This window comes from Nannobrachium achirus (assembly GCF_963921795.1).
Source record: "Nannobrachium achirus genome assembly, chromosome: 8".
Lineage (NCBI taxonomy): Eukaryota > Metazoa > Chordata > Actinopteri > Myctophiformes > Myctophidae > Nannobrachium > Nannobrachium achirus.
This window is the reverse complement of record NC_137817.1, coordinates 56316332-56341691: the sequence shown is the minus strand read 5'-3', so window position 1 is coordinate 56341691 and position 25360 is coordinate 56316332. Positions and strand designations below refer to the sequence as shown.

Sequence of the window (25360 nt, the reverse complement as noted above, 5' to 3'; positions counted from 1 at the left end):
CGATCTACAAGCTCGACGCGTTGTGAGCTTGTAGATCTGCTATTTCCACTATTTTTTAAATGTTTGAACATACCGTATATACATTTTTTTCAACATGTAAACGATTATGACGATTATCACAAAATAATTGTGATTATGTCAAATAATTGCAATTATGTCAAATAATTGCGAGTAGATGATTATGTAATAATTGTGATAGCCCTACTCCCAAGGGTCTAGCGCATTGTAAAGCCTTGATCAGAGTCGGCACCGCGGTGTAGTCTTTTTGAGTCATGAAACTACAATGTTACGTCATTCCTCGCGGTGGAGAGCTTTCCACCGCGAGTCCCGACACATCTCTCTGTTTTTACTATCAGACAGATAGGCTCTTCACCCCGTTCACTGATTGGTTGATCTAGACCAGTCAGTCACGGTGAATAGGACTTCACCGTGACTGACTATGATGGCCTTCACTTATTTTCTGACTTGAGGTGGAAAGCTTTCCACCTAAAATTTGCGGTGGATAGCTCTTCACCGCAGACTCTGATCGAGGCTTAACAGGGACTGACTCTCGCATGCTACTGGCTGATACAGACAACAATAAGCCACTCCAGACCTACTTCTATTGTTATTGTAACAATATACTACCTATGCAGCATAAACAACACAGGTGCCATGTACTATATTTAGAAATTCACATTATTTATGTTTTATGCCAAAAACATTACTGAACGTCAACTCTTCTGCACGCGTCGACACGTCAAATGCACCACAGGAGCAGCTGTCCGTGTCCAACTCTCATTTGTACACTGTCAGAGTTACAGACTTGTATTGGTCAATTTAGACCCCCATAGAGGAAGTTAACCCATTTAGGCCTGGGCATATTGAATGCTTTAACATTTGAAAAATAGCAGATATACAAGCTCACAGCGCGGCACCGAGTGCCGCGCTGCGAGCTTGTAGGTCTGCTATTTTTGAAAAGAGTCGTGAAAATGTGTGCAAATCTTTGAATTTATGTATTTTCAAAGCGAACGTGTGTAACTGAACGTCAACTCTTCTGTACGCGTCAAATGCACCACAGGAGCAGCTGTCTGCGTCCAACTCTCTGGCATCCATGGGCGGTATCGGGGAGCCCTCCAGCAGTCCCCTGGGAGCCACAGACTCCACGGAGGAATCTGAGGAGGAGGAAGAGGAGGACGACTCTGAACTGGACGACTGGGAGCCCAGCCGACCCCAGTGCTTCACCCCCCACCAGCTGTGTGAGTGGCCACTCCACTGTATTCTGAATTTTAAAGTGCCCAGTGCATAACAAAAAGATATATACAGTGTATCAGGGGACTGTAAAGGACAACTTTGGTTTTATTACAAGGGTTCATATTTTAGATTGTAATTAGAGAAAATACGTTGAGTAATACGTTGAGTAAATGTAATCCAAGTATGTCCAGTTTATTTTCACGATGATCTTTTCTTTCAGTCAGGACAGCTTTTTACCAATCTTGGGCCACAGCGTGTGTATCACGGGCGGTAGAAAGGGTCGCGTTTTGAACATGGTGATTGAAAAAGCTAGACCAGGAGAGGAATCCGCCATGTTACGTTACCTCCGCAGCGTCACTGGGAAAATAGTATCCATGATACGAGTAAATGTAATCCACGGATGTTTATTTTTACGATAAAGTTTTCTTTCAGTCAGGACATCTTTTTATCAAACCTGGGCCACAGCGTTTGTGTCACGGTAGGTAGAAAGGACCGCGCATTGAACATGGTGATTGAAAAAGCTAGACTAGGAGAAGAATCCGCCATGTTACGTGTATCTCCGCCGAGACTCCGTTACTGGGAAAATACTAGTATCCATGATACATAGGAGTCGTGCTAGCCTGCGAGGGGAGGACGATAGAGTGCAGTGCAGGATAGGAACAGAAGCTTGTGATTGGCTGCAGGGAGACTGCACATCCTGGTCACATGTACCGCGCTGCATTTTGGGAAATGTAGTGTTTTTCCCATATTGTTGGCGTTTGATCACCGTGGTAGAGCCTTCATTGCGGTAGCAATGTACAGTAACTACAGTATTGTAAAACGCGTCAAACGCGTCGTGGGCACTGGGGCTGGGCGTCCAGAGACATCAAAGAGATTGGCGTGTAGACACCACGTGGGCACCCGATGTGTTAAAATGTTTACATTTAGTTTGTTCTATCGTTTTAACACGTTTAGCGATTTCGATTTCAGTGAGTGGGGGCATGCGTACAAGTTGCTAAATATGTATTTTTAGAGGTGCCATGGCATTGGTCCGAAGGTTCATTAGTCCGAAGGTTCATTAGTCCGAATTTGTTAAGATTACTACGCCTAACTCTAACCCTAACCCTAACCCTAACCTCAGTAACCCTAACTAAATTTGGACTAATGAACCTTCGGACTTATGGGCAGTCCCCTTTTTGGACACAATAAGCCGAACGCACGCAGGCGCGAGTGTGACGCCTCGCCTGCCGCGTCGATACGCCGCTGTTCTATTTTTCCAGCATCCAGGAAATGGATGCGCAGTGTGGCAGCGTGCCACATTCAGTTGGTGTTACCTCGCACCACTTCACACTCGTCAATAATGCAATGCGACGTTGCGCAGCCGCCCGCGTCCGGTTGTGTGCTCCCCTTAAATTGTGTGTGTGTGTGTGTGTGTGTCTCTCTCTCTCTCTCTCTCTTTAGGGTGTGAGGAGTGTAACAACTCCAACCCCTCTGTGTGTCTGGAGCACGGTCCGCTGCACCCCATCCCCAACCGTCCCGTGATGTCCAAAGCCCGGGCCAGTCTACCCCTGGTGCTCTACATCGACCGCTTCCTGGGGGGGGTGTTCTCCAAGAGGCGCATCCCAAAACGCACACAGTTTGGCCCCGTGGAGGGACCCATGGTCACCCAGAGTGAACTGAAGAGCCACTACATTCATCTCAAAGTAAGACTCTCCTTTAACTCATTCAGTGCCAATGACGTCTCAATGACGTCTTTTTTCAAAAGCCCTGGGTGCCAATGACGTCTTTGACGTCTTTTGTGTTTTTTGTATGAAAGGGAAAAAAAAACATTTTTTCTTTTTTTTTTTTTCTTTTTTTAAGATGTCAAAATGACCTGAGATCAGAGAGATGCTTTTCTCTGTGTGTTGGCTCCCTCGTTTAGCTGATTGAGAAAATGTGTGTTCATTCTAGTGGATGGACACTTTTTTTTATTCAAACAGCTCTATCTCTGGAACCATTTGTCTGATTGACAAAATTCTTTTTGCCACTGAAGAGTTTTTTTTCATTGCATAGTAAAGAAAAACATACACAATCCTGGCACATCTACCTTGGGAGCCATTTTGGCCCAGGGCACAGAAAAACATCACATCTTCAACAACAAAAATGGAAGGGACCAGGAATAGACCCCTGGTGGACACCAGTCAACGGAAGTAAAGAAATGATAGGGGGTTTAACCTGGAGTTATTTTATACTTTAGCTATTGAAAAATAGCAGATATACAAGCTCGCAGCGAGCTTGTAGATCTGCTATTTTTTAAAAATCATGAAATATTGTGAAAAACTTTGATTAAACTGTATATTTTTTAAAGTGAACATTTGAAACTCAAATATTTGCTTCTGGGGGGTCCCTGATACATAATATTTTGAGACGGGGGTCGGCAGCCCAATACATATAATTCTAGCAGTCCTTGACATGCAAAAGTTTGAGAACCACTGATGACAAAAACCTTAGAAGGATTTAGAAGACATTTATAGCAGGGGTCTTCAACAGGGGGTCCGGGACCCCTAGTGGGTCCTCAGAGTAACTACAGGGGGTCCTCCAAATCTTTGTGATAGAAACTTTTTTTTCTCCTTTTTTTTTTTTTTTTTTATTTTCTTTTTTTTTTTTTTAAGAGACACACAACAAATACAAATACATGACAATGAAAATGAAAATACAAACTGCAATAAAATAACTTGAATGACACTACAAACGAGAAACAAAAACAAAAACATCAGCTTACAAAAATAAAACAACTTGAACCCTAGTGTCCATATTCTGAGAACTTTAGCCAAAAATAGCCGATCTACAAGCTCACAACGCCTCGCAGCGCGAGGCGTTGTGAGCTTGTAGATCGGCTATTTTTGGCAAAGAGGTTTTCGTGTAGAGGGAAAAAAGAGCTGACTAAGTACAGAGTGATAGGTCAAGTTTATTAAGTATTGACGGTTCAAGTGGTTAAATATCTGAAAACACAAATTTACACAAATCCAAAATACACTGACGATTGTGCTGTCAAACGATGAAACATATGGAATCTATGACAAGGTTGTGGGGGTCCCTGCTTCATCACTCTCTCGACTAAGGGGTCCTTGGCCTGAAAACGTTTTAAGACCCCTGAATTAAGTTTATGACTCCTGTCATCAGCTGTGGACGCTGGATGGGAACAAGGACGGAGAGAAGTCTGACGACATGTGGTTGGACCTGTCTGACGAGGACAGCTGCAACTGGATGATGTTTGTGAGGCCCGCCCAGAACCACCTGGAGCAGAACCTGGTGGCCTACCAGTACGGCTCAGAGATCTTCTACACCACCATCAAGAACATCCAGCCCAAACAGGAGCTCAAGGTACTGGAGGAGACATTTGGGCTCCTTCACCTCTGTCTCATTGACACCTCACACCTGGCATTAACATAGCCGGAAAATTAGCCACCTGTCGCAAGTGGTGAAAAAAGTAATCGATAGAATAATCACTAAAGAAATAATCGATGCATTGCGACTGCATTGTGATAGGAACTCATGTATCGGGATGTGGCAAATCTGTCTATATTGTTAATAGGGCTGGGTCTTTGTAATTAATTCATTGAAATGAATCGCATGTTTAATCGTATTTAGATATTTGATCTATTTTAATTAAAACACATTTGGTATACGAGTGAGTTTTTTTAAATCAAAACTTCCCATCCACTGGGCAGAGCAAATAAGCGGTCTGATTGGCGGCCTCTCCCATTGTGTGCACTTGGGTTTGTTGACTGTTGGTCGGTGAAAGTCGTCCAGTGAGAAGCACGTTAATGAGTTTATTTCTTTAATTAGGTTAATTTTCTGTAATGAATTAATGGAAGAATCAGTTAAAGTCCCAGGCCTAATTGTTAACAGAGCAGAATTCATAACCACTGACCCCAGCAAACTGTCACTGATAACTTACAGGTGTGGTATGCAGCATCTTTTGCCGAGTTCGTCAATCAGAAAATTCACGATGTCACCGAGGAGGAGAGGAAAGGTGAGAAGCATTCCTTGTATCAGTTGACCTCTTATTACCAACGCCAACAGCTTTACTCTTCCAAAAATATCAAAGATAGCTTATCTACAAGCTAACAATGTGTGACGATGCAGCGCTTTGTGACCTTTTAGATCAGCTATTATTGCTACTTTATCACAACGAAGTAGGGCAAAAATAAACCAAATCCAAAGTTAATTTCGTGCCTCTGATGTGCTCCCTCAGTCTTGCGAGAACAGGAGAAGAACTGGCCGTGTTACGAGTGCAACCGTCGCTTTGTGAGCTCAGAGCAGCTCCAGCAGCACCTCAACATGCACGACGATAAGCTGGCCTCCGTCACCAGGTAATGTTTAAGCCAGTGCATTTTATAGACTAAAACTACAACGAAGATTTTTCATTGACTACCTTTTTTTACACTGACGAAAACTAACTAAAACTAAGCTATGATAACTAAAACTAAGAGAAATTAGAACTGTTGACCGTTGGTTGAGGTGCCAACTTGCGTTCACACTCAAGCAGGCCACACATGGCCTACTTGTGCGCAAGCAGAGAGTGCCACGAGGTGTGCACTGCTGGCCTCATGTCCCCAATGTCTTCGCCCGTGAATGAAGACATTACCAAGAGCGCTCTTATATACCAAACTTTGCTGACTTCATCACCATGAATGCTGGTCCCTCATTGGCTGTAGGTGTCGCCTACATACATGCATACATACATTCCCAGAATCCCAGTCGTTTCAGGGCTACGGTCACCCTACATACATACCTAGCCAATTACAGTACTTGCGCGCTCTGCTTGTGCAAGTACTTATATTGACAATTTCGTCAACAAATGAAAAACAGACTAAATTATTAGGGAGGGACTAGTGGAGAAGCAGTCTGGGAACCCATCATCAAAGAAAGGGGAAAAACAGCGCCCCCTCTCTGTCTTGTTCCTTTTCTGTTCTTGAGAGATTAGATTTAGAACTAAAAGACAGTTTGCATTTTAGGAAACTAGTGTCGGGGCCCCTTAAATGTTATTTCACAAATCGCAAACTTGGCCTAAGAAAAACTGTCAGTCGGGAGATTTCTTTCTCCTTTAATCCCTGTGTGAAACAGTGCCAGACTGGAATGGTGAGCACGGGACTGTTGAGGTTAGGGTAGTCGGTCATGGAAAGAATGTAGCCTTGTCAAAATGATCTAATCTCAAATCCTCCTCCTGTACAGATCCAGGGGCCGCGGCAGAGGGCGAGGCAGGAAGCGCTTTGGCACTGGAAGGAGACCGGGCCGGCCCCCCAAATTCATCCGCCTGGACCCGCCGGTGGACAGCGGCGGGGACAAGACAGCGGTACTGGGACACATTCATTTCACTACATCACCCACATTACAAGAGATCAATAAGCCATAGTTGCAGGTCAGAGCTACAGTGATGGCACATTGTTTCTGTCATCACAGAGAAGCAGGCTGCCCTTAGCCTGATTTCAGACTCAGCGCTGGAGCTTGAGTCTGACATTGTCTCCATTGTAAGCGATTTCAAAGGGGAGGGGATTGGTGTGAGGGATTGTGTTTGACTGACGGCTGCGTGCAAGTCCGCACAGCAGAGTGATTGTGTAAATACTGTACTGTTGTTCTTAAAATTAAATACAAAAACAAACTTTTAAAAGTACACAGACCTGCCTGTGCATGCTTGTTTGAGCTGCACACCCGCACATAACGTCCGTACATGCAAGAATGAGTGCTTGCGTTGCGTATCGATCAAACACCATTCACATCAGCCATTTCAGACAGGGGACTATTAAAGACGGGGTGAAATCAAAAACATGTTTTTCACACTTTTAGAGCATATCTGTAGTGATAATATGGCCAAAAATAGAAAATAAACCATTTTTGTGTATATTTATATCAAAGGTCCCTAAATAGGCCATTCTTAATTACTTCCTGTGAACAGAAATTCAAAAAGTGATAACATAGAGTTTTTGAATATAAATTAACCTTTGATTACATTCACCTGTTTGTTTCCCATTGCTGGCTCCCATTACTCCCATTACTCAGATTTTAAATCCCATCGCCTGAAGGGCTGGTCCCCTCGGATAGGTTCAGAAACACACAGGCTTCCTTTTCAAACTGAAACTTCAAAATAAAATACCCAAAAATAGTCATTTCATTGGGTCTTTAACATATCAGCCGAGTGTTAACAGCGCAAATTAACATAGGAATCAGACTGGATGCGGTCGATCAGTCAGTCTTTACTCTCCTTTCCTCCTCCTCCTCTGAGCCCGCACTGGCTGGCTGTAAGCAGCGGAGTCTGTAAACGGTTACACTTCCTCAAACTGATTCAAGGCTTGAACGGATCCCTGATATGTTATGTAATTGTAATGTAATGTATTTGAGACACCATCACTCACCGTGGTCTCTTATTTGGGTCTCTCTCAGGAGATGCTGGGCCTGACGGTCAAGCAGCCCCTGGAGGAGCAGCTGGAGGGCTCTCAGAACGGCCTGAAGGTGGTGGAGGTGTCCCACGCAGGCGAGGGGGAGGTGGCGTCAGAGGAGGCGGAGGGCCAGCCGCCCGGCGTCCCCCCAGCGGAGGAGGGGTCCTCGGGGGTCCCCGAGGCAGACGCCTCCTCGCCCCCCACAGCCGAGCTGCCCGTCCTGGTGAAGGAGGACCCCCAGGCAGACCCCCAGTGCCACCTCACGACCCAGGACATGCGCCGGGCCAAGAGGATCCGGGTGAGACCAGAGAAGCCATTTAGACTGGGAACGCATGTATATATATATATATATATATTCTGTCACCACTTTAACCATTATTTTATGCTTTAACTGTTAAAGAAATAGCAGATATACAAGCTCACAGCGCCGCACAGAGTGCCGTGCTGCAAGCTTGTAGATCTTGTGTGCAAATATTTTCAGATGGGGGTCCATGGTCAAATACATATAATCTAGGGGATCGTTGACATGAAAAAGTTTGAGAACCACTGACGTAGAAATATAGGTTTTTCAGAAAACTGTTAGGATTTAGAAGACATTTTTAGATATTTTTCAGGCCTAAATGAGTTGTCACCTGATGAATAATAGCTTAATAATAGAGATGTTACCGATCAATCGGCAATGGATCGGATCGGGCCGATCAAAGCGTGATCGGCGATAATCGGTAGTTTAGATCAAAAGGTAAATTCACCTATCCGATCCGATCGGTGCATCCGATCAACCAGCCCACTATGCCCACTTGAGGCCATTTTGGGGTATTGATTTCCACAGTGCTGAAGGAATAATTAGTTACTGCTATGATAATAAATACATAGTAATGCTGGTAAATAACTATAAGGCAAATATATAAATGAATTCATGAGTGAATTAATTAATTAAAGTTAAAACATTAACATTTAGAAAATATAAATAATATATAAATAATAACTTGATCGGATAGGTGATTGATCGGTATCGGGTGATCAAACTTTTGTGATCGGTGCTCGGTGATCGGTTCCAAAAAACCTGATCGGACCATCCCTACTTAATTATCTTGAAGAGAATAAACTGATCTACGAGTTCCAGTCTGGCTTCAGAGAGTCCCATTCCACAGATACATGCCTCATCTATTTGAATGATTACATCAAACGTGAAATTCACGATGGCAAATATTGCGGCATGGTCATGCTGGACCTCCAGAAGGCATTTGACACCGTCGATCATTCTATTCTGATCGAAAAACTCAAAGCTATTGGTCTTGATAGCACAGCAGTGAGATGGATGCACTCTTACTTGGTGGGGAGGGAACAGATGGTGGAAGTCAACGGAACCCTGTCCCCCCCCCTCCCAGTAAACTGTGGAGTACCTCAAGGGAGTATACTAGGACCACTGTTGTTCTTAATATACGTAAACGACATGTCATCTGCTTGTGACTGCAATCTGTTTCTGTTCGCGGATGACTCGGCTCTCCTAGTCTCCGGCAGAGACTTATTGCAGGTTGAAAAGGCCCTTAACTGTGAACTTAACAAGATCTGCACCTGGCTCAATGACAACAGACTCTGTTCACCTAGGCAAAACTGAATGTATCCTCTTTGGATCTAGTCAGAAACTTAGCCTAGTTGAGAACTTCACAATTAAAGTAGGTGACACTGTGATAGAAAGAAAAAACTACATCTGCTACATCTGGGTTGCATCCTGGAGGCTAACCTATCCAGTGAAAAAATGACCACCAAGGTTATCAATAAAGTCAACCAACGAATTCACTTCTTGCAAAGGGTTGCCCCGCTGATCAATACTAAATCCCGAAAGACACTAGGAGGAGCTCTTATTGGGCCCCTCATTGATTACGGAGTCCTTGTCTGGTATCGCGACGCCCCAGCCGCCTTAAAGTTAAAGCTTCAAACAGCCCAAAACAAACTAATTAGGGTTGTCTCCCTCCTCTGACCCACCTTACCGATCATCACCACGAAAGCGTGGGATGGCTCAAAGTAGCTGACAGAGTACAGCATCTTGCAATGGGCCTGGTGTACAAGATACACTACACCTCCAAGATTCCCATGTACCTGACAAACTACTTCTTAAAGGTCAAGGATGTTCACGACCACAACACCAGAGGCAGCTCCACTAATCATCATCAACGTAGATTTAACACTAAACAAGGCTCTAACTCGTTCTCCTGCTACACCATCAACATGTGGAACGCCCTTCCTCAAGCCCTAAAGGAGAGCAAATCCCTAGCCTCCTTCAAAATTGGTATGAAAAGTCACCTTCAGACAGCTGCTACCCGTGACTTGTAAATAGACTAAGCCCCCATGCCCCCCCCCCTTTTTTTATTATTCTTTTTTCTGCCTTTGTATTTGATGTTATGCTTTTGAAACTGATATTATCCTAGATAAAGTACTATGTTCTATCCGTCTGTCTTTCAATGTTATATGAGATACTTAAAGTGTGGTTCCTGTGGAAATAAGCCTCGGCTTTCTAGGATCTCCTTTTAGTTGACCTTGTACCAGTGATTTGTACTGTCATGAAACTGTACTTTTTTCTATTGCAAACTTCTAATAAATTCTTCAATCAATCAATCAATAATAAGGAGAAGAATATTTGAAGTAGGACAGATTAACACTTTAACCAAGGTGTTGTAGTAGAACTAAAACTGATGTTGTGCAGGGACAAAAAAACAAAAACGGTTAATTTAATGCGCTCTAAATTCTGACAAGATACTCTTCTGTAACATGACATTTTATATCTCCCAAAGCCCCATTGTCAACAGCGCCCCCGGGAGGCACACACATACAATTACAGTTGAATGAAGTGTACTCCAGGGAGTCCAGGCACAGAAGAATTTTGGCCAATGTGAATGCTGGTCAGCGGGGACCAGGCAACCGTTTTCAGGAACAGTTCAAATCAATCGGACTGCAGTGTTAATCCGCCCTAAGTGGTGCTTTCTAAGTGGCTCCATCTCACTAGGAAGAGAGATGTTTTTAGATGGCTTATTACTTGGTGTCGAATAACAAAGAGGTGGTTCACAACTCAGCTTAGTATTACTGCTTTGGCAGTTTAAGCTCAGCACCAAACAACGGAGGATGTGCATTCTTTTTTCTTTGATTGTTACTTGGTGTCACCATGTTGGCCCAGACTTGATTGTGTCTCTCTTCCTTCAATGTGCGCTGCCCTGACAGATGGACGTGCAGGTAGGTGGGACGCAGACAGACCACGGCTCTGGTGTTTTCACCGGGTGTGGATATAAACTCAGCACAAAAAGAAAGGAAACTTGACTTCGGTTCATTATATCTCCCCTTTAATAATACCAAATTGTACTGTGTTTTATATAATGTTTAACGTTGATTCGTCACCTTTACAACAACATACAGCTTGTAAGCATCGGGCATTCAAGGCATGAGCTACACAGCCAAACGTGTGGGTAGCGCCAACCAAAATTTTGCCAAAATGGCTTGCAATACACTGTTCTGCTGGCATTTACTCTCGTTTTGGGCTTCCCTGACACAGAGCTTAAAATTAACAAAGTGTAAAAATGGCCAATATGTGTTGTTTTTTCTTTTCCTTATTACTGTGGGAGAGTGCAATCATTTAATGCACCAAGCAACAAAGGTGAATACCAAAAGAACAGTATTGCAGGCCTGCCAGGCCATTTTGACCATTTTTGGAGGGTGCTACCCACACGTTTGGCTGTGGTGCTTATTCCACGAATGCCCAATGCTTACAAGCAGTACCACGTTGTAAAGGTGACGAATCAACGATAAAAATGATATAAAAAACAATACAAATTCAATTGGTATTATTAAAGATATATAATGGACTGAAGTCAAGTTTCCTTTCTTTTTGTGCCGAGTTTAGGATGTACTTTATATCAGCTCTCACCCACACCACAAGCCCATATTGCCCAGCGCTAGTTCCATATCTGCCCAACACCCCATCGTTGCCCTTGTTCTAATCGTCTCCTCTCTTCTCAGAACGCGGCGCTGCAGCACCTCTTCATCAGGAAGAGCTTCCGTCCCTTCAAATGCCCGCACTGTGGCAAGGCCTTCCGGGACAAGGACAAGCTGGAGCAGCACGTGCGCGTGCACGGCCGCGAGGCCTACGCCTTCTCCTGTCACATCTGCAGCAAGAGCTTCCTGAGTGACTGCGCGCTGGAGGTAGGGGCGAGACCATGAGACATATTATCGTTTATCGTGATAGAAAAAAAAGACACTCGCGGTAATCGTATCGTGGAGATTTAATGCAGTGGTTCTCAACCTGTGGGTCCCAGTTAAAATATGATTATTTTGGGGGTCGCGGCCTGAAAAGGTTGAGAACCACTGATTTAATGTATCGTGAAATCGTCCTCCGTCATGCACTGGGATGAATTCACCTTTTATTTGCCGAGCTGCATATCCGGTACCACTTGTCTTAAACCCTCTATAATTTGTAAAAGGTACTTATAATATATCTACTTAAAATATTTTTCCACTCTCCAAATGTCTTTGCCAAAAAAATAGTTGTAGATCTGCTATTTTTTTTTTGGCAAATGTTCCGCCCCAGGATAATGGATATCGTAAATCGCCATTCCTTTTGTCACAATAATAATGGTGATATGAAATATTCACGTGTTCCCATGCCTACCTGTAGGACCACCTGGTGCTTCACACAGAGAACCGCACCTACTCCTGCCTGCTGTGCATGGAGACCTTCGAGCGCCTGGAGCTCCTCAAGGAGCACGTGGGCGTGCACGCCGTGGACGGCTGCTTCACCTGCCCCTCCTGCAAGAAGACCTTCACCGACTTCATCCAGGTCACTGAATGAAAGATCACGTTTTGTTTTAAAATGGTTTTCATTTATTGAGGAGACGCAAAACACGTGTTTCAGACAAAGAAAATGTTAAAAAAAAGTTTTACATAATACATTATGTTAAAAATATACTACGTCTGCAAGCTCACAACACATTACGATGTGACGCATCGTGAGCTGGGATGTTTAGTCCACTGACTAAATGCTACATACAGAATGTGTTCACTTAAATACTTTGTTGACCGGCGTCCCCCAGGGGTCCCCCTCCCTTTCGCCCACACCAAATCTCATGGCCAAAAAATAACTGATCTATAAGCTCACACAACACATTGGTTGTTGTGAGCATACTGGCGAACGTTCCATGCCCAGTAAAGGGATGCTAGCGATCAAAAGTGTACAAGACCTGACTTGACTACAGCAGGGTTTCCCAAAGTGGGTGCCGTGATGCCAGTCCAGGGGTCCCTCAGAATAATCTGATAATATTTGGAATTCATCAATATCACTTCACTATGATTAGTAAAACAGACCTCATTTTCACTGTAATTGATTCGTTATTTTTCCATCTACGGCCAACTCTCTTCACCAAAAACAGCAGATCTACAAGCTCACAAGTATACAGTTATTTTCAGCCAGTTCTGATGGAAGCAGATATTTCTCCGTGACATAGCCTACCGTATCTCAGGTGGAAAGATGTGCATATTTACATAGTAACATGATATAAGCTTCTAAAAATCAACGGTGTAATTCAGGGGTGCTGTGGATGAAAAAGTTATTTACAGGGGTGCCCTGAGTCAAAAAGGTTTGAAAACCCCCGGACTACAGCTGAAGTGTGATTGTTCTTCTCTCCAGGTGAAGAAACACATCCGCTGCTTCCACTCAGAGAAGATCTTCCAGTGTCCAGACTGCGACAAGGCTTTCTCTCGGCCCGACAAGCTGCGCCTCCACATGCTGAGACACTCCGACCGCAAGGACTTCCTCTGCTCCACGTGTGGCAAGCAGTTCAAGGTAACGGAGGAATGAGATGAGATGTACTTTATTAAATCCCCGAAGGGAAATGGAGGCGTTACAGCAGCATAGTGTGACAACAAAATAAATAAACTTTTGGGCAAACAGGGACACAACAAACACAAATGGACACAATCACATAGCGACCAGAGTCAACACATGACTATGCATAAGGGAGAGAGTTCTTATACATGTAAATTGTATATTCCCCATGATGCAGGAACCTTTAGGAGTGTGGTTCCCTAGCATCCTTTAAAATCGCCCTGAAAAACCACTTACAGGCAGCAGCCATTCGCAACTGATAAAACCTAGCCCAGCAATAACAAACCTAGCCCAGCCTCCCCTAACCCTAACCCTTTTTTTTTTTTTTTTTTTTACTATATCTACTGCATAGTACTGTGTTCTATCCGTCTGTCATTCAATGTTATATGAGATACTTCAATGGTTTCCTATGGAAATAAGCTTAGTCTTTTCTAGGATCTCCTTTTAATTGACCTTGTACCAGTGAACTATACCGTCATGAAACTGTACACTTTTCTATGCAAACTTCTAATAAAGTCTTCAATCAATCAATCAAAGACCCCTGATTTACACTATATGATAAAAATGCAATTGATTGTACGTTATGGGAGACTGGAGTTCTTGGGTGATATGTTTTTCTTTCTAGTAAATGCTGTGTTTTTACTGTGCATAACACACTTTATTAACACATATGGTGCCAACCCCGAGTTTCCCGAGTTTGTATTGGTACTAGTGCTGTGCCAACCCCGAGTTTCCCGAGTTTGGGCCGTTTTTGAAAAAAAAAAAAATTTTTTTTTCAATTTTTTTTTTTTCAAAAAATGTTTTTGGACCTCCAGAAATGTATTAGGCATGATCGCGATCGTGAAATTGCATGTTTAACCCCCATACCAACCCATTCTTTCAAACATGGCAGCCATGTTTGTTTACATCTGAAGAAAACATAATGGCTGATAAATCATGAATGCCTGAACGGATTTCCAAGCGGATTTTTTTGTTTGAAAGCTGTGAACAGCATCTACACACGTGGTGCATCATCTAGGCATGGGCGTGCACTTTTTACACACTTGCACAATTACATGGAAGTCTATGGTAACCATGGCAACGCGAGACATTGAAGAGAAAAAATCATTGCAACATAAGTGTTAACAAGCCTGCTTCTGATGTTTGTCTTTCCTGGGCCTCTCAGAGGAAAGACAAGCTGCGGGAGCACATGCAGCGCATGCACAACCCCGACCGGGAGGCCAAGAAGGCGGACCGCGTCCACCGCTCCAAGACCCTGAAGCTGAAGGTTCCCACCACAGACTTCGAGAGCTTCATGTTCAAATGCCGCGTTTGCATGATGGGCTTCAGGAGGCGAGGAATGCTGGTCAGTATCACAATCACATCAATTCAATTGCATTTTCTTTTCTTTGTATTCTCCCAATGACGGGGTGGCCCGCCTGGTTGTCCCGGTTATGATGCCAGGCCAGGCCAACAATGTGTCCATGAGTGTCCCTGAGCAAGACTCTTGAGCCCACATTGCTTCCAGACAGGGTTCCCACGGTCATGAAATTCCTGGAAATATTTTGAAATTAGACAAATATTGAATTTATCAAGGGTCCTGGAAGGTCCTGGAAGAAATAGCTATGCATTGTCTTTGGTTATTGATTTTGTTAATACCTCTGAAATGACAAATTAAACATGGGCCAAATTGTCAAATATTAGAGGCAGAAATTGTGAAAATAGCCGATCTACATGCTCACAACGCCTCGTGTTGCGAGGCGTTGTGAGCATGTAGATCGGCTATTTTCACAATAGAACCGTGTTATACAAAATTCCGCAACTCTTAGTGCTCGTCAGGGTGCCGGGTCTCCAGTTAAAACATGATTATTTCGGGGGTCACGGCCTGAAAAGGTTGAGAACCACTGACATACACTACCTGTTATTGAGCTGAATTATTGTTATATAGTCCTGGAAATTGGGTTAAATATTCTGGAAAGGTTTTGGAAAAGTTTGTGAAATTAATTGGTAAAAAATGTGTGGGAACCCTGTCCAGAGCACAGTAGAATGGCTGATCACAGCTCAGCACTCTGGCATAATGTGATGTGAAACATACAGTATACTGTAACCTGATATAAAACAAATCGATAGGTCTTTAACTTTATTGCTAACATTTTCAAGTCATAATAACATTAACCACACGGCCACACAGCCTTGTGTAAAGCTATTTTCTCTACATGTTCATTAAAATACATGCTGACATATCGGGATTTGTCTCCAGGTGAACCATCTGTCAAAGCGTCACCCAGACATGCGTATCGATGACGTCCCTGAACTCACTCTACCCATCATCAAGCCTAACAGAGACTACTTCTGCCAATACTGTGACAAGGTGGGTCTGTTAGCTACAACCTGTACTCATGGACATACTATGGGCTGCTTGGCTCCTTTCGGAACTTCTCCCTCTGCTATACAGCTCCTAGATGGGGTTCCTCACAAATGTCATCCACAATCGTTCGATTGCGGGGGAAGCTCAGCCGTTCCCGAACACTTCTTACCTTTTGTGAACATCCTATCCAAAAAGTAAAGGTCCTATACCGGTCTAATCTAAGCAGCGTGTTGAAAACTCAGAGTTTAAATCGCTAATTTTGTCACCCCTAGGGGTCCCGACACACTGGTTGAGAACCACTGCATTAGATCAGCCTGTATGTTTTTTTTAAACCATATTTCCTCTTGACATGAATGTAATGTATGCTGCCATCATCAGGTGTATAAGAGTGCCAGTAAGAGGAAGGCCCACATCCTGAAGAACCACCCCGGGGCAGAGTTGCCGCCCAGCATCCGCAAGCTCCCCCGGGCTGCTCCCGGGGAGCCAGACCCCATGCTGAGCACGCACACCCAGCTGACGGGCACCATCGCCAGCGCACCCGTCTGCTGCCCTCACTGTGCCAAGCAGTACAGCAGCAAGGTGAGCTCCGCTCCACAGCCAGCAGGCACTATGCATGGGCAGTGGACTTGAATGCTTTAACACTTCCGGTGCCAATTACGTCCAGGAATGTGATAAGAATTGCCACGGTGCAGCGCCACAGCCCTGTTATCACATCCAGGGACGTGTTAGCTGGTTACCATGGTCACCCGGTAAGCAGGTGCTGCGGCGGCGGCTGGAGAGCGAAACAACTTTATATCCCATGATGCAACTCGGCCGCCATCATCCTATTCATTGCTGCTGCAAAGAAACAGCTTTTTTTTTTTTTTTTTTTTTACATATTTTATTCAAAGAGACAGGTTTGGTTTACAAGGATAGAAAAATAGAAATAAAAAACATCTCTTGTTTTTATATTTTCTCCCCTCAACCCCTCCCCCCCACCCACCCCTCCCCACAAGGCCGGACAAACATACAATACGAACATACACACAAAAGTGAGAATAATAATAACAGCAATAACGATAAATAATACAAATAAAATAAAAAGAACCTGTAAAGGAAAATGATTATAGATATTGCAAGTCTGTAAAGATAGATATATAAATGAAATAAATAAAGTAAAACAAATACAGATATAAATAAAGAAATTACAAGTGTATATACATATATATGATATATATACTGTATTTATAGATAATGAACTGAAATAGCTCGTCCCATGAGCTAAACATATGGAATGATATCCCAAATTACACTAGGCCATACATCGAGCAAGAAACAGCTTTATCTCAGAATCTTTCACCAAAAATGCTTCGATCACACGACGACACTGGGCGGTTAAAAATTGTCATTTCCGTGTGGAAAATAAACATCCTGATTGCAACACCGTGAATTTCCACAACATGCACTATTACTAACTTTGCTTTGGACTCAATTGGAATAGGAATTGAGAGTTGAAATTGAGAATATGATATTTAGTTAAAATATGCCACGGGAAAACGTCTCTGGCTTATTTAGGCTTGCTTCTGGAAGTTCTGCACTGTAGCAGACTAGACAGAGGTCCATTCTACAGTGGAGGATTTACCACCGACCGCAAAAAAAAACTGAGCACGTTCAGTTTTTCATCGACGGGTTCCGCCAGCCTTATCGACAGCAAGCACCTCTTGCCGACAGGTTCCCGATGGCTCCCTGTCGGTAGCTGACGCTTTTCGACTGAAATCGTCCACAAATCTCCTTGGTTAAGACCTGCCTTAAGATGACTGTGTGTTTCTCCATTTGTTTGTGTTGTGTCTCAGACTAAGATGGTGCAGCACATCAGGAAGAAGCACCCAGAGTTCGCCCAGATGGCCAACAGCACGGCTGTGATCAGCAGCACGCCTGCTGTCATCAGCGCTGACGGAAGCACGGCCGAGACTGTAGTGGTAAGAACACTACAATATACCAGTGTTCATTTTGACAGCAAATGTGGCTAAATCTTTTGAATACATTTTCATTTAGTTTTAGTCATATTTTAGTCATCTGAAAAGTTTTAGTTTTAGTCTAAATATCGTAAGATTTTAGCAGGCGTTGATTTTACACTTTGTAAGCTGAAAATAGCCTGTCTACTAAATAAAATTACTTGTCTTTTAGTTCTACTGAATGTAGTCTTCATAAGTCCCTCCCTAACAGGGGGGTCCCCAAATTATTTTGGCGGGATCTCCAGTTGATTAACTTAATGTGCAACATTGTTTTCTCACTCAACAGAAAACAAACTGTATAGAAGTGTATAGAGGGTATCTGCACATTTCTAAAGTGACAATTTAAGGACTTTTTAAAGGGGGAGACCACCCATTTTCAATATTGAACTGTGTCATTAATATACCTTAGAGGAGTTGTGTGGAAATAGAAAAAAAGTTCCCCCCCTTCTGTGTTGCCTAGAACTGGAGGATTGATTTTGGGGTTTGTATTGTAAAGTACAATGTGTGATGTCATCATGTTGTACTTTACAATACAAACCCCAAAATCAATCCTCCAGTTCTAGGCAACACAGAAGAGGGGGAACTTTTTTTATATTCCACACAGCTCCTCTAAGGTATATTAATTACATATTTCAATATTGAAAATGGGTGGTCTTCCCCTTTAATACCTCTAAAATGATAAATTAAACATTGGCCAAATTGTCAAATATTAGAGGCAGAAATTGTGAAAATAGCCTATCTACATGTTCACAACGCCTCGCGCTGCGAGGCGTTGTGAGCATGTAGATCGGCTATTTTCACTATAGAAACGTGTTATAAAAACTGTAATGCCTCAACTCTTAGTGCTCGTCAGGGTGGGGGGGGGGGTCCCCAGTTAAAATATGATTATTTTTGGATGTCACAGCCTGAAAGGGTTGAGAACCACTGTCACAGGACATCATATTGACAGTGCGCCCCCCCCCACAGACCACAGACCTGCTGACCCAGGCCATGACAGAGCTATCTCAGACGCTGACCACAGACTACCGCACGGCCCAGGGAGACTACCAGAGGATCCAGTACATCCCCGTGTCGCAGGCAGGGGGCAGCCTGGCGCAGTCCGGCCACATCCAGCTGCAAGTGGTCCAGGTGGCCGCGGTAAGAACCAGGCTCTGGTGCCCTGACCATGATGTGAACACATTACTCAATGTATCTAATTAGTGTGGTTGCTATAGGCCAGTGGTTCTCAAACTTTTACATTTCAAGGTCTTCCCTTAACTCTGACAGTGTACACATGGAACCAAATGTACTTGTTATGGTCCATTTGGTTCCATTTGTACACTGTCAGAGTTACAGACTTGTATGGGTCCATAAAGACTTGTAGACTTGTACAGACTTGTATGGGTCCATAAAGGAACCTAGAGAGCCCCTGGAATCCACTTTGAGAACCAATGCTATAGGCAACACAATATTGTTCTAGGTCTGAGAATCTTTATGCCAGCCAAAGTGAACCTGTTTTTTTGTTAACCTTTTAACTGAAGTTTTCGGGGTTGTAAGGCCAGATATTTTGGATTGTGAGCATGTACATCGGCTATTTTCAAATGACCGAAATGTATATACTTAGTTACTGCCACTTACTTACCACTGCCTTTGTGTGTGCATATGTGTGCCCCCCCCCCCAGGCCTCCTCCCCTCATTCCCAGCACCCCACGGTGGATGTGAGTCAGCTGCACGACCCTCACGGCTACAGCCAGCACTCCATCCAGGTGCAGCACATCCAGGTCACTGAGCCCACTGGCAGCACGCAGCCAGGCAGTCAGGTATTCACCCATTTACTGCCAGGGACGTAGAATGATATTGAAACTGGACATTTCTTCCCCTGATTCTATGACACTGATGTGCACCTTTGTGCACCATCGATGGCCGGATCTGATCAGGAGCTTAGAGGCGTGTCAGATTGTCACAGCCTGCTTTAGAAAGGAGGGTATGGCTTCTGTTTAGATGACAATGGTCTCTAGAGAAACCGGCAAAATAAAAATCTCAGATGTGCCTTCCGTTTAGACGGCAGCGGGAGATTTAAAAATATATTTAAAGATATAAAAATCTTTTTATCATGTTTGGAAAAAGGAAAGAAGAAAAAGGTAGAGAAAAACGATACAATGTCAGATATGTCTGTCAATAAAAAAGAGAATAAAGAAAACATGAAGGGGTGACATGTGCATACTGTATATCGTCACTGTCTGGCCAAAACCTCAACTCCATTTTTGAGTTTTTGGCATACATCAGGGCTATTGAACACCCTTTACATCTGAGTGTTAATAATATAATATTAAACCAATGGAAAGTAGTAAAAAGCCCTTCGGTCAAAAACTCCTAACTCTACTTGAGCTCATTTTTCCCAAAAAAAACCCATTTTGGAGTGGTTTCGGCCCGACAGCAGAGACAGCAGTACATCTTGTGACTTCAAAAATATACATAGCACAAAGCACCTTTAAGGCAACTTGCATTCAGCTGATGTGATGAGGAATCAATCAGCGAGGGTCACTGTTAAATTCAGTTATGTTGGTGAGTTAGGGCTGTCTGATTTGATGTATTATCATTTTCTTTAAATTGTCTCCTCCCAGGTCCCGGGTCAGCCTCTAAGCCCCTCCTCCCAGCAGGCGGGCCAGGACCTAAGCCCCACCCAGTTGACCCCTGTGACTTGTGCCCTGGCGGCCCCCTCCAGCGGGCAGCAGCAGGGCGGCACGGTGCAGCACGCCTACATCCCTGGGAACTGGAACTACAGAGGATACCGTGAGTTAGCTCACATCCTGACTGATCTGCTATTTTTGACTAAAGTTCTCAGACATCATTCATCACACAAAGATTTGGAGTACCCCCTGTAGTAACTCTGAGGACCCCCTAGGGGTCCTGGATCCCCTGTTGAAGACCCTTGCTATATAGAGTCTGCAACGACAGCTCCCGAACAGCGAGTATCGGAAGTAGAAAAATATTATTAAAAAGGCGTTATGTAGTAAAGTTTGGGTCCCGGTGACACAACATCTTTTGGGTCTTGAGCTTTTACAATGTTTGGGAACCCCTGTATGTATACCATTAATCACATGTTGATCCTGTCGACGGGCGTATTATGAGGGCCGAGGCTTATGAGACTCTGTTTCTCCTCTAGCGTCTGAGATCCAGATGATGGCGCTCCCTCACACCCAGTATGTGATTGCAGAGGCCAGCACGCCTGGATCAGGAGCCAACGGTGGCCAAGTCAAAACGGTGAGTGAATGCTGGGCTATTTGCAGCCATGTTACTTTCAGCTGTTGCACTTCACATTTAGGCCTAGAATTATTGAATGCTTTAACCAGTGAAAAATAGCAGATATACAAGCTCACTCAGTGCCGCGCTGCGAGCTTGTAGATCTGCTATTTTTGAAAAAGTCGTGAAAATGTGTGCAAATCTTTGAATATATGTATTTTTAAAGCAAACGTTTGTAAAGATTTTGTTTCTGGGGGGGTCCCTGGAACGAAATATTTTGAGATGGGGGTCCGTGGCCAAATACATATAATTTTGGGGGTCCTTCACATGAAAAGGTTTGAGAACCACTGACATAGTAGTCTCTCAAGAACAGACTAACTGAGCTCCAGTTAAGTGAAAAGGACCTTTTCTTTGACGATGGCTGGCCAGATTGCTGACATAGAAACATAGGTTTTTCAAAAATTCTTAGAAGGATTCAAAAGACACTTATAGAATCAGGTCAAAATTCAAATTTTCAAGATTTTTCAAAAATAGCAGATCTACAAGCTTGTGGCGCGGCACTCGGTGCCGCGCTGTGAGCTTGTATATCTGCTATTTTTCAATAGTTAAAGCATAAAATAATGATACACAATAATGTGTACCCGTTCTAAATGGGTTAACTGAAGCAGAATCTTATTTTCTTTTAGATATATATTCTTTTTACTGTGTGGTGACTGGCGAGACTGGCTAGCTTTTGTCCATATCTAGGAATGAACATACAGTGTATTATTGGCATCTCAATTCAATTTAAAGGAGCTTTATTGGCATGAGAAAACATACAATTACATTGCCAAAGCAAGTGTCAAAATCTAATAAAAACAGTTGAAAACAGGGAAAATATATACAGTTGGGCACAGCATTGTCTAAACAGAGCTACTGTATGTCACATTGTGTTGTTATATACATGTTATATATACAGGGTACAGTATAACGCTTTTTAAAACAAATAGCAGCAATCTTTTGCAGGACAAATACAGTAGCAGCATTTCTTTCTCACCGATGCCAATGATAAAACTTGATAAATCAATACAAGCGGTGTTTCTCTTCCGTCCTTGCTGCAGACGCACTACGTCATCTCGGAGGGCCAGGCAGAGCTGGACACCAAGCAGGCAGGCTCTGCCCCCCAGGACCACCTGGAGCAGCAGCCAGCCAATCAGCAGGCCACCACGCAGTACATCATCACCACCACCACCAATGGCAGCGGAGCGAGTGAAGTGCACATCACCAAACCCTGAAGCCTGATTTACACCGGGTTGCACCCCTGTGCCTTGCACCCAAAATAGCAGATCTACAAGCTCACGCCAGCCGCTTGATTTGGAATCGCACCACAGTTCTCGGCGGACTCACTCGTTTTCCATTGACCGTGACGGAGGCGCGCGCCATCTCAGGTGACCTGTCCTTGAGCCACGTGAGACACCACCGAACGACCGAGTCGCCGTGTCGAGTGTTGAGAAGGTCGCATGAGCCGACCGCTAGAGTGCTTCTGAGCGCCACTAGAAGTTGTAAACCAGGAGGACAGAAGAGTAAATCTTCGCCCCCGAGGGCGGGGTTTTCCTAGAACTGTGGTGTGATTCCAAATAACGCAGTGCTGCCACGTGTTGTGAGCTTGTAAAACTGCTATTTTGGTGCGAGACACCGGCGCACAGCGATGTATAAAGCAGACATGATTTTGAAGAACTGAGGGCCGATGCCTGCACGAAGCCCCTTTAGTACACCAGGAAACATTCTAAATGAAACACACGTGCACACAAATCCTTGGATTTGTACACATGCACAGACCTGCAGCGCCCCGCCCCGAGGAAAATGGGAATACGTATAGATTAGCAGCACAGTTTTATGTGTCTGTTATGGGTGTTAAGACTCTTCCAGAGGACTGGGACGTCCAGTTGAAGGAGTCACAGAGGACTTGTAGCAAACGGCGAAGCAGTCATTCGTTTTTGTTTGGGGGAAATATGGCATCAAATACACGCAATCATGTTCTCCATTAAAGAGTAAAGGTAACACTGGACTCATTAAAATATTATTTAGCAAAATGGTGTAGCCGAGAGAAACGAACACACATTGGCTGCAGACCTCCTTCCCCTCCCTTTAGTTGTCTTTGCCCTATATGGGTCTCTAATGTAATGTAGAGAAACTACAGTAAGTTAATATCCGGTTTGATCATGTACAGTAGTTTGTCATCAATTTGGGAATGTTCTCACAGATGCTGAGCGGTTATTCCTCAATTTCCTCTAAAGTTCAGATTGAGTTCTGTTTGTCATTTATCTCTTTTCCATTGAAACGTGTCCCCTGAAACGGTTTAGTTCTTTCATGTTCAAATTGGGGAAAATGCTTTGGGGATTGTTGTTACGGTTATTAACCCGACTGTTTTCGCCGGCTGGTTTTGTTTTACATAAATTTCAATAGTGTTCTCTATGACCTGAAACTAGTGGTTTCTTATGTCTTTAATAAAGTTGCACACATTGACATCCTAACATGCATAGATTCCACAAAGCTGTGTTTTAAAGTCATACCTTTTATACAGTGTACCTTTTTTTGTTAACCATTTTTTCATTTTATATATACATTTCTTTTTTTGTTGTTGTTGTGCAACAGACACTTTTCAGGCTGTAGGAAAAGTGTCTTCATAATTATGAAGGTTCCCTGTCACCTACCCCTACAATGTGATTTGTATAGAAACATGGCCCATCAAAAATTCAGGAGATCATAGCTTTCCTTTATTTATCTGGTCATTCTCACCCCTGGTACTAGAGACCCTGGTACTAGAGACCCTGGTACTAGGGACCCGGACGGTTGCTAGTAGTTTTGTTTTTTATTCCACCAACTAGTTAGTTGTATTCACCTGCTGTTCCAGGTCCAACAGTCCACCAAAGACTCCTTCAGGTCCCTGGTCAAACCCTATACTGTAGTTAGTCGACTTGTCTTGGATTCCTACGGACTATGCTTTTGCTCTACAAGCTCTCAAACGCCTTGTAGAACGGCCATTTTCGGCGTCTGCTAGCGCCACAATAGGGATGCTGGAGTCCAAAGTGTCCAGAAAGGATCCATAGCAGCTGTATATGGAGTTAAATCCACATCGCGTGGACGTTATTACGGGTTAGCTTTTCACCACTCTTTGACATCGTTCCCAGCTGGACATTTTGACTGTACATGGTTCACGTGCACTGCTTGTAACGTGCAACACCCTGCAGGGAGAACACAGCTGCTCCCTATCCATTATTTATAACGGTCTATATGACGATAGACGAAGAATGAAATGTACAATATCGCTGTAATATTAAGAGTTCCCTCGTGTACAGTGTTTCCCATTATTGTTGCAGGTGAAATTTGTCCTTTGTTGTGTTTTGAGAAATTAAATTATTTTTTATCTGTACATTGAATTCTCTTTGTTCCTTTAGCTTTATTGTGTAGCCTATGTACTGGGTTAATGTTAGTAATCTCTCAAGACGGATTCGGATAACAGCAGGACTAAGAAAGGGGAGGAGCAGAGTTCAGAGTTCCTGTTTCTACACATAAAAAGGACATGGTGCCCCGAGAGGCAAAAACTATCGTTTTTGACAAATGGGGTCCCAGATTGCTACTGTAGGAACTTAGTTCACTGTATGCTACGTCTGTTTTCTCCCTACCATGTGTGCCAGGATGTAACCTACTATTACTATATTACTTCACGAGGGCGAGATTTTTTTAACAGCCCATACATCCAGTCCTTTTTGATTGCATTAAACAACGTTAAACTCACTTTGCCCCTCGATTTGCCATTCACTTTAAGCATGCGCATAGGATCCATTAAAAAGCTAAACGTAGGCCAACAGAAATTGATTGGATGACTGAAGCAATAAAAGATGAATTTAATAGCTAATTACTTAGAAGTGACTGTGTGTGTCAGAATCAAAGTGGCATGGCAAGAGAGAGCTAGATCTCACACACCTTTCAACAAAAAGAACAATCAAATACGGCCCTGGCGATTGGCCGTGGCTGCATATCAGTGGGTATTTGACACATGGGTTACTTGGCACGCAAAAAGGGTGAAATCCCCCAAAACCAGGAGAAAAACTGAAGAAATGCTGGCGCAGGAGAAATGGCCAAAAAACAGGACTTCTTCCAAATCCAGGAAGGTTGGCAAAAAAAAAAAGCATTGTTAAAAAGCATTGAAAGAAGACAGTGGCAGCCGTGATGATAATATATTCATAGTTATTTATTTTTTCATTGATTACAGACTGGTGGTGGAATGAAACGGAACAAATCAGTTTTGTGTAGA

The 25360-nt window shown here is 43.6% G+C and overlaps 1 protein-coding gene across 1 annotated transcript in view; it reads left to right on the top strand.

The window, feature by feature from the left end:
* prdm10 (PR domain containing 10) overlaps nucleotides 1–22507 on the top strand; it is a 34359-nt gene extending 11852 nt beyond the window's left edge. Inside the window, exons 5-23 of the mRNA XM_080730894.1 lie at nucleotides 1061–1238; nucleotides 2674–2915; nucleotides 4375–4575; nucleotides 5155–5227; nucleotides 5450–5567; nucleotides 6430–6550; nucleotides 7636–7929; nucleotides 11640–11822; nucleotides 12295–12456; nucleotides 13303–13458; nucleotides 14666–14845; nucleotides 15740–15850; nucleotides 16226–16426; nucleotides 17680–17805; nucleotides 18808–18978; nucleotides 19503–19640; nucleotides 20445–20613; nucleotides 20987–21084; nucleotides 22164–22507. Of these exons, the coding sequence (XP_080587020.1) occupies nucleotides 1061–1238; nucleotides 2674–2915; nucleotides 4375–4575; nucleotides 5155–5227; nucleotides 5450–5567; nucleotides 6430–6550; nucleotides 7636–7929; nucleotides 11640–11822; nucleotides 12295–12456; nucleotides 13303–13458; nucleotides 14666–14845; nucleotides 15740–15850; nucleotides 16226–16426; nucleotides 17680–17805; nucleotides 18808–18978; nucleotides 19503–19640; nucleotides 20445–20613; nucleotides 20987–21084; nucleotides 22164–22337 (3096 nt within the window). The 3' untranslated portion in view covers nucleotides 22338–22507. The remainder of the gene's footprint in view (nucleotides 1–1060; nucleotides 1239–2673; nucleotides 2916–4374; nucleotides 4576–5154; nucleotides 5228–5449; nucleotides 5568–6429; nucleotides 6551–7635; nucleotides 7930–11639; nucleotides 11823–12294; nucleotides 12457–13302; nucleotides 13459–14665; nucleotides 14846–15739; nucleotides 15851–16225; nucleotides 16427–17679; nucleotides 17806–18807; nucleotides 18979–19502; nucleotides 19641–20444; nucleotides 20614–20986; nucleotides 21085–22163) is intronic.
* Nucleotides 22508–25360: the final 2853 nt, after the last annotated feature.